The 15,854-nt window shown below is 33.0% G+C and overlaps 1 protein-coding gene across 1 annotated transcript in view; it reads left to right on the forward strand.

Annotated features, from left to right (window-relative positions):
* LOC148952962 (ionotropic receptor 25a-like) overlaps window positions 1-15,854 on the forward strand; it is a 663,783-nt gene that overhangs the window by 488,177 nt on the left and 159,752 nt on the right. The window contains exon 13 of the mRNA XM_089088207.1: window positions 7,762-7,900. Coding sequence (XP_088944333.1) covers window positions 7,762-7,900 — 139 coding nt within the window. The remainder of the gene's footprint in view (window positions 1-7,761; window positions 7,901-15,854) is intronic.

The raw sequence follows: 15,854 nt of genomic DNA on the forward strand, positions 1-15,854 counted from the left end.
ACCTAATCTAACTTAATCTAACCTAACAATATTCTTTCTGATTTTGTGTGTTTTCGCAAGAAAATAGCTTGTCTTTAGCAAACTTAGCCATAGCTAGTTGAAACTCTGCATATATATCTTCATTTCAGCCTAATTGCGTAGGTACTAGAGGAACATTGAACATTTTTTTTTCTGATTTTGTGTGTTTTCGCAAGAAAATAGCTTGTCTTTAGCAAACTTAGCCATAGCTAGTTGAAACTCTGCATAAATAACTAAATATAAGCAAAAATTTGTAGGTACTAAATGAAAATATAACATTTTTTCTGATTTTGTGTGTTTTCGCAAGAAAATAGCTTGTCTTTAGTAAACTTAGCCATAGCTAGTTGAAACTCTACATAAATATCTTAATTTTTAGTCTAATTTTGTAGGTACTAAAGGAACCTTGAACATTTTTTCTGATTTTGTGTGTTTTCGCAAGAAAATAGCTTGTCTTTAGCAAACTTAGCCATAGCTAGTTGAAACTCTGCATATATATCTTTATTTTTAGTCTAATTGCGTAGGTACTAAAGGAACATTGATCATTTTTTCTGATTTTGTGTGTTTTCACAAGAAAATAGCTCGTCTTTAGCAAACTTAGCCATAGATAGTTGAAACTCTGCATAAATATCTTCATTTTTAGTCTAATTGTGTAGGTACTAAAGGAACATTGATAATTTTTTCAGATTTTGTGTGTTTTCACAAGAAAATATCTTGTCTTTAGCAAACATAGCCATAGCTAGTTGAAACTCTGCATAAATATCTTCATTTAAGCCTAATTGGGTAGGTACTAAAGGAACATTGAACATTTTTTCTGATTTTGTGTGTTTTCGCAAGAAAATAGCTTGTCTTTAGTAAACTTAGCCATTGTTAGTTGATACTCTTCATAAATATCTTAAATTTTATTATAATTGTGTATTTAATAAATTAAAATAGAACCTTTTTTATTATTTTGTGTGTTTTCTCAAGAAAATAGCTTGTCTTTAGCAAACTTATCCATAGATATTTTAAACTCTTCATAAATATCTTCATTTTTAGTCTAATTGCGTAGGTACTAAAGGAACATTGATCATTTTTTCTGATTTTGTGTGTTTTCACAAGAAAATAGCTTGTCTTTAGCAAACTTAGCCATAGCTAGTTGAAACTCTGCTTAAATATCTTCATTTAAGCCTAATTGCGTAGATACTAAAGGAACATTGAACATTTTTTCTGATTTTGTGTGTTTTCGCAAGAAAATAGCTTGTCTTTAGCAAACTTAGCCATACATAGTTGAAACTCTGAATATATATATTCATTTCAGCATAATTGCCTAGGTACTATAGAAACATTGAAATTTTTTTTTTTATGATTTTGTGTGTTTTAGCGAGAAAATAGCTTGTCTTTAGCAAACTTAGACATAGCTAGTTGAAACTCTGCATAAATAACTTCACTTTTAGTCTAATTTAGTAGGTACTAAAGGAACATTGAACATTTTTTCTGATTTTGTGTGTTTTCGCAAGAAAATAGCTTGTCATTAGAAAACTTAGACATAGCTAGTTGAAACTCTTCATAAATATCTTCATTTTTAGTCTAATTGTGTAGGTACTAAAGGAACATTGAACATTTTTTCTGAGTTTGTGTGTTTTCGGAAGAAAATATCTTGTCTTTAGTAAACTTAGCCATAGCTAGTTGAAACTCTACATAAATATCTTTATTTTTAGTCCAATTGTTTAGGTACTAAAGGAACATTGAACATTTTTTCTGATTTTGTGTGTTTTCGCAAGAAAATAGCTTGTCTTCAGCAACCTTAGCCATAGCTAGTTGAAACTCTGCATAAATATCTTCATTTTTAGTCTAATTGCGTAGGTACTAAAGGAACATTGAACATTTTTTCTGATTTTGTGGGTTTTCGCAAGAAAATAGATTGTCTTTAGCAAACATAGCCATAGCTAGTTGAAACTCTGCATAAATATCTTCATTTTTAGTCTATATGAGTATGTACTAAAGAAACATTTAACATTTTTTTTGTGATTTTGTGTGTTTTCTCGAAAAAATAGCGTGTCTTTAGAAAACATAACCATAGCTAGTTGAAACTCTGCAAAAATATCTTCATTTTTAGTCTAATTGCGTAGGTACTAAAGGAACATTGAACATTTTTTCTGATTTTGTGTGTTTTCGCAAGAAAATAGTTTGTCTTTAACAAACTTAGCCATAGCTAGTTGAAACTCTGCATAAATAGAAAAACTCTTTAACCATTTAGGGGTAACTTACCTTTTTAGGGATGAGCATTTAGGGTTCTCCTACATGCTGAACCTGAAAGTGTGTCCCCTGACATACTGGATCTGAAAGTGTAATTTCAGAAAAATTCTTTAACCTTTTAGGGTTAACTTACCTTTTTATGGATGACTATTTGGGGTTCTCCAACATGCTGAACTTGAAAGTGTGCTCCCTGGCATGTTGAATCTGAAAGTCTAATTTTCGTGGCGATGGACTATTCTAAAGAATAAAAACGGTTGAGGCTTGATAATTTCAGAAAAATTCTTTAACCTTTTAGGGTTAACTTACCTTTTTATGGATGACTATTTAGGGTTCTCCAACATGCTGAACTTGAAAGTGTGTTCCCTGGCATGTTGAATCTGAAGGTCTAATTTTCATGGCGATGGACTATTCTACAGAATAAAAACGGTTGAGGCTTGATAATTTCGGAAAAATTCTTTAACCTTTTAGAGTTAACTTACCTTTTTATGGATGACTATTTAGGGTTCTCCAACATGCTGAACTTGAAAGTGTGTTCCCTGGCATGTTGAATCTCAAAGTCTAATTTTCGTGGCGATGGACTATTCTAAAGAATAAAAACGGTTGAGGCTTGATAATTTCAGAAAAATTCTTTAACCTTTTAGTGTTAACTTACCTTTTTATGGATGACTATTTAGGGTTCTCCAACATGCTGAACTTGAAAGTGTGTTCCCTGGCATGTTGAATCTGAAGGTCTAATTTTCATGGCGATGGACTATTCTAAAGAATAAAAACGGTTGAGGCTTGATAATTTCAGAAAAATTCTTTAACCTTTTAGAGTTAACTTACCTTTTTATGGATGACTATTTAGGGTTCTCCAACATGCTGAACTTGAAAGTGTGTTCCCTGTTATGTTGAATCTGAAAGTATAATTTTCATGGCGATGGACTATTCTAAAGAATAAAAATGGTTGAGGCTTAAGATATTTATTGCTTAAACATATTTAAAACATTTGAAAAAAATAATGACATATTTAAAAAAAAAGAAGCTTAATCCATTTGATATGAGGAGGAGCAAGTTTAGGACTTTGGATATCTGATGCATTTTTCCATGTCAAGTATCTTTTCCGGTATCCATTTAGCGAAATATCTAACTTCATCTTCTGGGTCATGGACTGAATGCAGGTATTTCTCACATTTGAAGTCTTCTAAATTGAATAATGCTATGTTTTTATCACATTTTTCTAGTAAGAGTTTATCAGTTGGCATGTTTCCCTTAACATAAACAGCTTGCACACCGAAAAAACTGCATATTTCCTGAATTTCCTCTTGTATATGTTTTATTTCATAGCCATTTTCATTATGTGGTCGTATGGTTTTAGCGTAAAAGCCATTTCGATTTATAAAATTTAGTGTTGGACTCCATCTGTTTTTCTTGTACTCATACATATTGTATCTGATGTTCCATTTATAGCAATGAATTTCACGTCGTTGATTGTCTAGGAGTAAGAAAGCTGCTTCGAATATAATGCCAGTTGCGGAATATTTCAGACCAATATATTCTGTGTCAATCACACCAAACATTATTATATCCAAAAAAAAAAGTGTTTAAATTAAATTTCATTTCTATTTTGTCACTATTAAAAGTGCTAACCCCCTCCCCCACAAAAATCATGGATTCACGCCCCCGCCCCTAAATTTAGGAAAATTGTTATAGCTAAAATCGCTAAATTTCGAAGAGAAATGGTTAGACACTGAAGTAAGAAGCATTTATCTCTTTTCAGTAAAGCAAAAAGTAAAAATTTCGCGAGAAATATATTAGGCTTAGAAATCAAAAGTTTTTATTAGACAATCAGTAGTCTATAGCCATAGGATAGGAATCATTGTTTTTATTTTTACTATTTAGAAAAATATTAAATTTTCCGGTCTGTAGGCTTTAAATTATATCGTTAACCCATCGACCTGTAGGCCTATATTTTGCAAACATAGGTTAAAATGCTATTCAATTTATACATAATATTAGCTACATGCAACTCCCAAAGACTTTTCTAGCCCAGCACTGTTTGTTTTCATTTTACACTGATGGCGGTAGAATTGAAGGCATTGCCCTCCCCCTTTCACATAATGTTCTAAATATATTGTTAAACTTAATTTGAAAATAATCTCTTTCACCGGCTCTCTGAAAAATACAAGGTTACGAAACTCACGCTCCCCTCCCGGCCCCAAATTTAGGAAAATTAAGCCATCCCTCTCATTGAGTTAATCTTGCGATATATTCAAGCGAAAGGCATATCAAAAAAGAATATATTTTACTACCTTTTATTCAAATGCTATAGCTAAAATCACTAAAATATCAAAGAGAAATGGTTAGACACTGAAGTTGAAGACAATTATGGTAAAAACAATCTTTCATTTCTATTTTGTCACTATTAAACGTGCTAACCCACTCCCCATCAAAAAATCCTGGAGTCACGCTCCCCTCCCGGGAATATAAAAGAAACTTTATCGAAAGAAAGCTTGAAAATAATTTGTTTCTCTTCTCCAAAATAGCGCATTGCGTCTGCGCCTAATTATTACAATTGCCTCAAAGTGTTTTAATTTTGACGGAGAAACAGTTCCTTTTGGCTTTGGCTGCTGCGTTCGTAAACACATAGGAAAAGGGTGACAGCTAATTTTAACCTCGCGTAGAGCATTATGTCAAAACCAGGCTAGGTTAATAACAACAGTGACGGAAGTCAGTAGACACTTTAAATCACAATAGAGAAAGGCTATAATTTCTCGAAAGAAAATTATTTCTTTTTGCGATAATTTGGGATTGTAAAACAATGGTGGGAGGGGGTTAGGGTATATTTTATGTTTTCCATTGATTATAATGATGTTTGTAAGGTTTGGGGGGGGGGGGGTTTCAGGTAAAGGAATATGTTTACGTTTTAGCTGAATATACTGGAGGGTGTCCAAGGAAAATAATTTTATTTGAAAATGTACTAAAACGGAACTTACATGGTAAATTGTAGTTGCCAAGGCTTCTAATTCATCAATATTATCCATTGTTGTTTCCATTGTGTCAAAATACTTTCTGATAATTTAATCACATTGCATTCTTTATATTCCCTCCGCCGCTACTATGTAACCAGCCCCCTGATTGGTTTAGAAGGAGGATGTATCCGACTCGCTGATTGGCTGAGAAGGAAACACGTGATCTAACTGTTTCCGGGAAAGTCATAACATTTGGCTCGAGAGCAACAATAACAAATACTATTTCTGGATCCCATGACATTCACGATCGATTACGCAATCAAGTTCTCGGAAATTCACTTGACCCTCGAGTCCTAGATCAATAACATTGTTCCCGTTAGAATTCAATGCGCATGTGCAACCTTCGTTCCGGAGTTATTACGCATAGAAACTTCAAATAAATCGACCTTGGAAAAAGAGGTCATTGACCGATTACGCAATCATTCTCCCTAGGGAGGCTATGCCCTTATTTGGGGTGCAAAAAAGTTATAGGTGGCAGCAGGGGTGCCACATGGGGGTATAAGATAGCTTTCTACTCATTTAAATCAGCCAATTACTTTCTTATGCAAAGAATTGTTTTTTTTCATTTTTTTTTTATTTAGTCAATAGAAAAGAGAGCTGCTTTAGACACTTATTGCTTTGGAAAAACGGTATGAATGCCAAACATAATTCATGAAAGACCCTTCAATCTTTAAATGCATTAAAAAGTAAAGATACCTTTTCTCCTGCTACGTGGAAAAATAAAAACAAATATCTAAAACTGGAAATGAAAGCGTGGAATGGTCATGAGATGTTTTGAAAATTTTCAAGGATGTCTTGTTAATTTAAGATCTCCTATGACTTTAAATCATAGTAATAGTTAGTAGTAATAGCAATTTATTATCCAAAAAGAAGAGACGAAATCAATTGATATCACACCAAAAGCGTTGCTTGCGAGGGTGTGCTACTAACAGAAAATAAAAAAAAAAAATAGAAGAAAAAATTTAAACAAAGAAAAAAAACAAAAAAAAACAAGTATAATCTATAATAAGCAGAGGGGTAAAACCGTGTACCGAAAAAAACTTACTTAAATAATTCATACACAATAAAAGAACATAATATCATGATCCCGAAATAAAAAAAAAATAAATAAACAATTACTGTCAAATTTAAGTCCATCAATCTCAATCTGTTTCCAAGGTATGCTTATCAAGCAACCCCATACGAGGCTCAAATTTAAATTGAATAATGGGTAATTCCTTGGTACTTGGGACAAGCTTATTCCACAGCTTAGCCCCTCTATAAATAACTGAAAAAGCAGTCCTACTAGAAACTAGATGAGAAATCTCAGTATCTCCACTTGTCCGAGTTTCGTATCAATGAACATTGGACCTTTCCCGAAATATCCCTGTTAAACAGTCTGGAAGGCACCCAATACTTGTACATAAAAACCAGTGTAAAAAAAATCACGCGATCCAGCTGCAGGCAATATAATAGCTATGCTACACGTTGACCTGACCGAAACTCGGTTCCCTATTCCACAAAACGATCTAATAGCATTATTCTGCAGTACACGTATTGGGCGAAGTATTGAGGGGAAAGTACCAAGCCGTACAGACAAACAGTGCAAAATATGCGGATGTATCAGAGAAAATACAATAACCCTAAAATATATGAAGGAAAAAAGTGTTTTAATTTACGGATAATCCCTAAATTCCACGATAATATTTTACTTATAGCTTTTACATGCTACTTAAATGATAAATTTTCATCAGTAATAATCCCAAGGTACTTTAGCGGAACTTGACCAAATACTTTATTCCCATCCAAAAAACTCTTATGTAATATATTTTCTTTTGTTATCTTTCAGTTAATTGAACCCTAGCCATCCTCCTTCTAATGCCTGTAATCTATATCGTAATATTTAACACTAAGTTAAACACTGAGTTTAGCTTTTTTTTTGTTCAAATTGGCAATATAGGCCAACTGTCGATGACTAACACAAACGAAAAAGAACACCAACCAGAAAAATATTATTACAAACGTGCATGTGACATAACATGTGTGTGTATGTGACCGATATGATCAATAGCTGTCCTCGTCGAAATGGAAGAAAAACTAAACAAAACCATAAACATAAGTAGGAATCAAACTCACATCTTAAATAAAATTTCTATGCACTGGCGTATTTAAGTTTTATTTAAGATGTGAGTTTGATTCCTATTTATTTATTTATATTTATTTTCTTTTCTTTAGTATTTTCTCTCTCTTCGTGCGTTCAGTTTTGTTGTGTTTCGATGTATGTTATTTTTTAAAAAGAATTTTTTTTTGTTTTTCCCTTTTTTCCGTTGAGAAAGTCTCCCGGACGTGCGGCCGAAATATTCGGAGGCATTTTTAATTAAGTGTTTATTTTGTCGTTATTTATTCACTGCTTTATTTAAAAAAAACACTAAAACCCGTTTTTCTTGCTTAATTTTTCGTAAATGGAACAGCTGTCTGGTCTAAGAAATTATTTAAGTTCCTTTTCCTAAATTTGCAGGCTAATTCTTTGGCTTTTTGATCGCTTCAGCCCTTATTCTTTCACAAACGACCCAGAAAGGTACATTGATGACGACGAAAAAAGAGAATTCAATTTAAAAGAATCATTGTGGTTTTGCATGACGTCCCTCACGCCTCAAGTATGTAACTAGTTCGAGCATTCACACAACTATATATTTTGACATAGTAAAGTTCTACTTCATTTCTATTTATTCAATTCATTCTTCCCCTTACTGTTTTATAAGATTGTTTTTTTTGTAGGCCTATATTGAATTCCCTGTATTCTTAAATGAAATCAACAGTTAAATATTGGAAATACAAGCTTATAATTACTTGTATTTTGAAACTGACAAGAAAAAAAAAGTCTAGCCAGTACATTTATGAGCTGTGGCGTTTGCGGTGGATTTTTTTAGCTTTCTAGATAGAGGTTTTAGTTTCAACACACTTGCACTGAACTAGTGTTGAACAAAGAATCTGCCATCTACTATTAATATTTTCCTTACCGTTTCATAGGAAAGGAGGGTTTGTAAGAACTTGTGAAGTGGCTCATTTGATGCAGAGCAAGTGATACAACCACTATAAGGATTAAGGGGGCAGCAGCCCTAATTTTATTCTTTCAAATCTTTTTTCGTCTTAAGACCGACTTGATCCTCATTTAGTCTCTGTTTGTTTAAGGTTTTATTTTTTCCTTCATTGTAATTTATGTTTTTTTAATTTTTATTCTCTTTGAGATTTTCAAAACATATTTTTTTTTGTAAAACTGGGTCTTGTATTACAGTTTTCACTCTGTTCTCTTACAAATGAATCAAAGATTTTGAAGATAGAGGGGGGGGGGGTGGCGAGATTTTTAATGCTGTTGCTTTTATTCAAAAATCTGTGTCAACTTGAATTTTAATGATTCTTTGCTCACAAGCCCGAGTCAAAGGAGAAGGAAATGCATCAGCCCTCTCTTTAACCTGTTCATTGTTTGTTTTAACAGTATTTAATATGCTAAAAAAACATTCAATAACTAAGTTAATAAGGGTAAATTGAGCAAGTAACACAAACAAAAATTTCTGATCTGATACACGCACCCCCCCCCACCTTCACCCCCTCCCCCACATTAATTTCCCCACATTCACCCCCCTCCCCCTCCTCGCAAGTAGAAAAAAAACCACCTAATTAGTGGTACTTCTCTAGTAATACCAAGTCAGTTTGGAGAGGTTGCATTATTTTCATTTTTATATATTTTAGAGTATTTATCCAGAGAATTTTCACCTTACAGGAAAAAGAAAAGAAAAGACAAAAAAAAGAGAAAAGATCGGCAATGGCCTTGTTGACGAGTACAATGGGTTTTCAGCCTCTGATAATTCTATTGAATTGAACATAACAAATTCTATGAATTATAAGCTATATGAGTGTCCTAAATAAAAATGTTAGTGAAATCAAAAATTTTTTTATATTAAATTTATTTATTAGGTCCAAGGTGCAAGATCTACAACATACATCTTAGCTAAAAGTAGCCTGCAAGTAATAGTACAGTTTTCAGAATTCTAGAGACACTTAAAATTATCAAAACCTTGTTTATTTAAGGCAGTTTTGTTGATATATCTTGCGCAATCCGCAAATCAACAATCGTTGTTTCGTTTTAAGTTTCACATTCGCTCTTTACTTTGGCAAAAAAACAAAAAACTTTTTTGTAGAATAAGCTAATGTTAAGAATACTAAGCTGGTTAGACTAGGCATAAATGAGGGTTAAGAAGTAGTGCTATTGAACAGGAAAATCGACCAAATGCATAGTTCACTTATCTGGTTAGAATTATTAGTGAAGATGGATGTAAATTAGAATAGCCAATGGGCAGAGAGCTTTTTTGTGGTTAAAAACATTTTGGTTTTTTATTTCTGTTAGTATAGGCAGGAGTTTATTCTTTGCAACAATTTCTATTGTTACCAAGGGCTGTGGTTCGTTCTTAACTAGGTTGCAGCTACCCCTGCAACCATGATATTTTTAAACTGTGACCTGTGTTTTGTTTGCGAAATCATGATGTGTTTGATAATATCGTTTATAATAACAGTTGGCGTAGTACAATGGTAACGAGACGATCCCTAAGATATAAAGGATTTGATTTCAAGCCTGTCTACGGTAACGGTTTTAATACAAAAAAGTACACCAGAGTACCTAGTACCTAGTTCGGAAACGGAACTACTCATAATCAGAGTATCTAGTTTCTCGAACTAGGTACTAGGTACTCTGTTGACTTTTTTTGTATTAGAACCATTACCGTAAACAGGCTTGAATTTTTTTTTGAAACGAATTGGAAACAACTATAAGACAAAAAAGAAAATTTTATTTTATCTAGACATTACGGAATATAATAAAAGAGGAACAGAAAGTGGTCAAACAGTAACCAGTCCCCCCCCCCATGTTCTTTTTAGCCTGATCTTCTCCCAAATATTGAAAGAAAAAAAAATAATAAATAAAAAGTATTTTTCAGAGTCCAGGCAGGTTAAAATTGTTTGTCTTTTCAATTGTTTGCGGTTAAAAATATTGGGGGCCAAAGGAATGACAGCTGTCAAGTTTAGTCTGAAGCGTAGACGCTTCGAAAGACTGAGACAGATGTGTTGATTTTTTTTTTCAAAGGAAGTGTCTAAGGATAGTCCTAGGGAATTGTTTTAATAACGGTGTATAAAACAATCAGCTGTAAGAAAAATGGGGTTCCATCTAGTTTTTTTTTAGTCATTCATTTAAAAAAAAGAAATATTTCCACAATAGAAGTTTTTTAAAAATAATTAAAGAGCTACGTTTGGCTAAGGATTAGCAGAAATAAAGTCAAATAATTTTTCAAGCCTGAAACTAACATAAATAACCATCAATAAATAAAAGAAACCCAATATAAATAGAAATTCTAATTATTAACCAAGTCAAACTCCTTAACCGCGATAACTGCCTTTTTTTCAACTCAACATCCCCCTTAGCATCCCATAAAAGTTTCAAATCAATGCTCCAAGCTGTTCCTGAGACAATCCCGATACGTTCCTTTTGACAACCTGCATGCACGTAATATGTCTTGATTTAGTTCAACAAACCCCAGCATCTCCTGAACTTTTCACTCTAATATTCTTTGCCTTAATAGGGCGGTAGTGGTAGCAGCAATATCAGTAGCAGTAGTAGTGGCAATAGTAGTAGTAAAAGCAGTGGTAGAGATTAGAGCAGAGTAGCAGCATGAGTGGTAGTTGTAGCCGCAGTATAAGAAGTAGTGGTAGTAGCAGGCATATAGTGACAATCGGTTCGTTCAACATCCTCCTCAACATGCCCAAGGGCGCCAGCCGGGGGGGGGGCAGGGGTTGTGGCCATTCCCCCTCCCCCTGCAAATTTTGGTTTATAGAGTAATTATGAGGAAACCAAAGGAAAAAGGATTGGGGGAAAGCATGGACAAAATGTGTGTTGCCCCATTGTTTGCTGCCTACCAATAGATTTTGACTCTTAAAAGGACAATTTAAGTCTAATTTGTGACTTAATGACCCCTATCCAGTTTTCTGCAAACATTTGATTTGGTTGGAGCAAGACAAAAAAAAAAAAAAAAAAAATTCTTTCTAGTAATGAATGTTAAGTAAATAAGGATCCGTCTCAATAAAGAAAGTGCAAGAACTTTACTATTGATAACATTCAATAAAAGAATCAGCTTTTTATGGTGATCGTAAATTTGTATTTGTTTATTAGTAATTAGTGCAGTTATTAGAATACAAGAAAGTTCGTATAATCATACAAAATGCAAGGAAAACAAATTAATAATTGGTAATTTTGGGAGGAATATGCCCTCAACCTTTTACTTGCATTGCAAGAGTACCCATGAGGTGATATATAAAGCCACTATAATCAGAAATATTTCCCCTGAACGGAATGCTGGGAATTTTCGTATTTTTTCCGTGAACGGATACTTTTTTTGTTTTTTATTACCATTTTTATCCAGAAGAAATTGTATTTATCTAGTTGTCGCTTTGAAAGAGATTTAATTTTCTACAGTTATGAAGTATAAAGTTGTCGAATAAATTGATTTTTGGTATTCAAAATTAGATATAAATATGGAATTAAAATTTTTTATTTGATTTTCTTAATTTTAGTTTTAATGTTTTACTTTGAACAGGGGCGAATCTCCAGCATTTTTATTGGGAGGGCAAGAGAGGTCCATATCCGGATTAAAGGTCCAGTCAAAGGGCATGGGATGTATAATAATTTTTTCTTCACATTATTGGGGGGGCAACTGCTCTCCCCCCCCCCTCCCCCCTTGCCACCCCCAAACAACGCCCCTGACTTTGAACAAACTACTTTTATAATGCGTTAATTTTTATAAGAAATTGAGTCTAAAGGCATTGGATATTTTGTGTTTAATATGGGCACCGGCCAGGGGGGGGGGGTCTCCCTGGAAATTTGGGACAATTAGGTAATTATAAGGAGACCAAAGGAAAGAGAGCGGAATAGGGAAAACCATGGAAAAATTTGTTGTTGTCTCATTGTTGGCTGCGTGCCGATAGATTTTGACCCATTATAAGGAAAACATAAGTTCTAATTTGTGACTGAGCAACCCATAACTAGTTTTCCATAAACATTTTTTCTATATGATTTGGATGGATAAAAAAAAAAAAAACTTCATAGTAATGAATGGTAAGTAAATAACGATCCTTTGGCAATAAAGAAAGTATAAGAGCCTAACTATTGATAACATTGAGTCAAAGAATCAGCTTTTTATGGTGATCTTAAATATGTGTTTGTTTATTTGTAATTAGTGAAGTTATTAGAATACAAGAAAGTTCGTATAATTATAGAAAACACAAGGAAAGCAACTTAATAAGGGGTAATTTTGGGAAGAATATGCCATCAACTTTTGCTTGCATTACAAGAGTATCCATGAGCTGATATGTGAAGCCACTATAATCACAAATGTTTTCCCTGAATGGGATGCTAGTAGAAGAATCCCTTATAGCACGGGACGAACAAGATCATTGAGCTACTAACGGAAGTGACGCAACATGCTCAGTGATTACAACCAGGACCTTATCATGGACCTCCAATGAGTTTACCCGGAATTCATGTAACACGATGGTATTGAAATCAAAGTATTGCGTAATCAGTAATGTCACAATTCCACTTTGAGATACTCCTTATATTGTTCGCGTTTCGAGGATAAAGTAACTGTACCTTTCAAAGCATTATGGAGGAAACATCAAATACAATGGATTTAGAAGTTTTTGGTACGCAAATTTATAACATGAGTTCTTTTTATATAAAATTTTTTTATGCTCTTTCCAAATAACACAATTTTTTTATCGGACATTAATTTTAGTCCCCCCCCCCCTCACCCAAATGTAATAAAATTCGGGATATATATTTACACATTAGAGGGGGGAGATGGGGATTGCATGAAGAAAATATTAAGTGTAAGCCAGCTAAAAATTTTACCTCTGATTGCATTAATTTTCTACTAGACTAGCTTTTGGAAATTAGGAATATGATTTTCAATTCTGTAAGATTCTAAAAATTTTTGTCGATTGATAATATTAGCGTGTTTTTTTTTGTCTAAACTAATGAAATAAAAGATATCATAGGTCAACTGCTCCCCATAAGCTAGACGGAAATAGCGACGATGACCACACTGCCTCTCCATCATAAACACGAGGAATTTTTTTTTATACAAGTTGCATTAATATAGAAGATGGAGATAGGGGGTGGGGGGGGGGGGGATTGCATTAAGCAAATATTAAGTGTAAACCAGCTAGCAATTTGACCTGTGATCGCATTAATTTTTTGCTAGATTAGCTTTTGGAAACCAGCTAGCATTTTTTTTTTCGCATTTATTTTCTACTAGGCTAGCCTCTGAAACTTTCATTTGATATAAATTTAGGCCTATAAGCTGTGCTAACGACATTTTTATGTCTAATTGTAGTGGAACTGTGCTTTCATGCCTATATATTTAAATACCCCTCTGTTTCTTGAGCTTATAACATTTTGAAAGTTATAAGTCTGTAGCCTACCTAGCTATCTTAATTTGACAATTTACCCCCTACCCGTTATATCCTTCTATGTTTTTCATTAGCCCTGGTTTTTAGAAGCATAATTTATAAGATATTTACAGAATTGTATGCTATATTATGGCTTTTTCTGTGCCATTCTGTTCTATAGGCTTTTCTGCAGGAAACATGATACAATGCATTATATGACATACGAAAGAAGTCAAGTTCGGCTATTATTAAATAAAATAGGATGAAAATATAATAGTTAAGAATCAAACTTAGTGTATATATTTTCACATTAGGGGAGGGGGTATAAGAATTAGCAACTTTTAGATAGTTTCAAAGATAAAATTCCCTCAAAAGTTGTAATTTTTTTAAGGAAACTATAATTTAATTTCTTTTTAAGGATAATTTTGAAGAATGTGTTACTCCCGCTATCAAAAGGGTCAATCACTTACGTCCCTCTGTAATGAAGTACCTTGACTCTTCGAGGTCCTATATGCAAGGAGAGAAGACGAGGACCCATATGCAAGAAGCTAGCAATGTGAGTTTAAAATTTATTGACATTTTTACTAAAGATTTATTCTCCCAAAAGGAAATACACATTTCGTTATTCTAATATCCTGTTTGAGGTAAATTCTTCTGGCCTTTTAAATTGGAGAATGTAATATTTTGATAAAAGGCTTCAAAATAATTCCAGAATAATAAAGGTTGTAATTGGTGTAATATTTGTCGTCAATTTCCAATTACAGCTTGCACTGATTTTGGGAACACCCGATAAGAGTGTCACTATTGACAACTGTATAATATCAAATAGGGACGTGATATATGCTTGTCACATGAATGTCATTGGATAATTTTTTTTTCTAGTAGATAATTTGCTAAGAAAACTCAGAAGGTATAATGAATATGGCAAATTTTAAGAGTATTATACTTTAGTATGGAGAGAAGTTCATTATGCGATGCTATATTTATTATTATTTTTCTTTCTACTAGATTATTTGCTAAGAAAACTAAGAAGTTATAATGAATATAACAAGCTTAAGAGTATTATAATTTAGTAAGGAGAGAGAAGTGCATTATGCGATGCTATATTCGTTCTATTCTTTTTACATTCAATGTTTCAACATCATTTTACTTAAATTTAATTCATATTTAAGGAAAAGTCTTCGACATCATTTAAGCGAGCAAAGAAAATTCGAATAGTGGAAATAAAAATACCCCAACCAGAACACAATGTATGAAGTGCTTTTCCAATAACCAATGATGAAGAAGCACAAATCATAGAATGTACCATCAGCATTAAAAAATGGAGTAGTTTCGTAAAGAATTATGATCATCAAGCACAATGTTACGAACTAGATCCACGTTCTGCCTATTCTTTTTAAAATGTTTTTTATATACAATTGTTTTTTTCTTATTTTCCAAGTAAAACCATTGTTTCTTCCGATTACCTTCTTTTTTATTATAGGATTTTATTGATGATGATGATGTTTGGGATACATTTCCTTTGAGAGTAGAAGAAGAAAAGGAATTGTGTGAACTTGTTGAGGGACCTCCCCCCATAAAACTGGTGATACAACAAGTTATTTCAATGAAAACCATTCCAACACCACATCATAATAGAGAGACCGTTCATTGCTTAAGAAAACATAGAAAAATACACAAGGGAAATAACCCATTGCATATTTTTAAAGATTCTAGTGCTACAGCAAAACGCATAAGAATGCTTATAAAAGCACAACAAAAAGATAAACATTCTCATCGGTTAAAGGGAAGAAATGTAAGACGTTATGCACAGCTAAATTATGCAAGGAACTATCCTCTAGTATCATTATGATAAATTTCCAATTCGATCTGTGAATGTTCCTCTAAAAGCGTTATTTTTTATGATTTCAAATAAAATTCACATTACTCAAAAGTTCCAAAGAAATATTGAGTTATATATTTGCATATTAGGGATGATGAAATAGAACCTTTTTACCGTCACTCTCACCTGAACCCTTCTCAGGTTTTTTCATACCCAAAAATTACAACTTTCTAAATTTTTCATTTGGACGTTTCAGAATAAAGAAGATTTTAGTGCAATACCACAGTCACACTATC

Source organism: Artemia sp. Qi Xiang Cuo, chromosome 4 (genome assembly GCF_049724085.1).
Source record: "Artemia sp. Qi Xiang Cuo chromosome 4, ASM4972408v1, whole genome shotgun sequence".
Lineage (NCBI taxonomy): Eukaryota > Metazoa > Arthropoda > Branchiopoda > Anostraca > Artemiidae > Artemia > Artemia sp. Qi Xiang Cuo.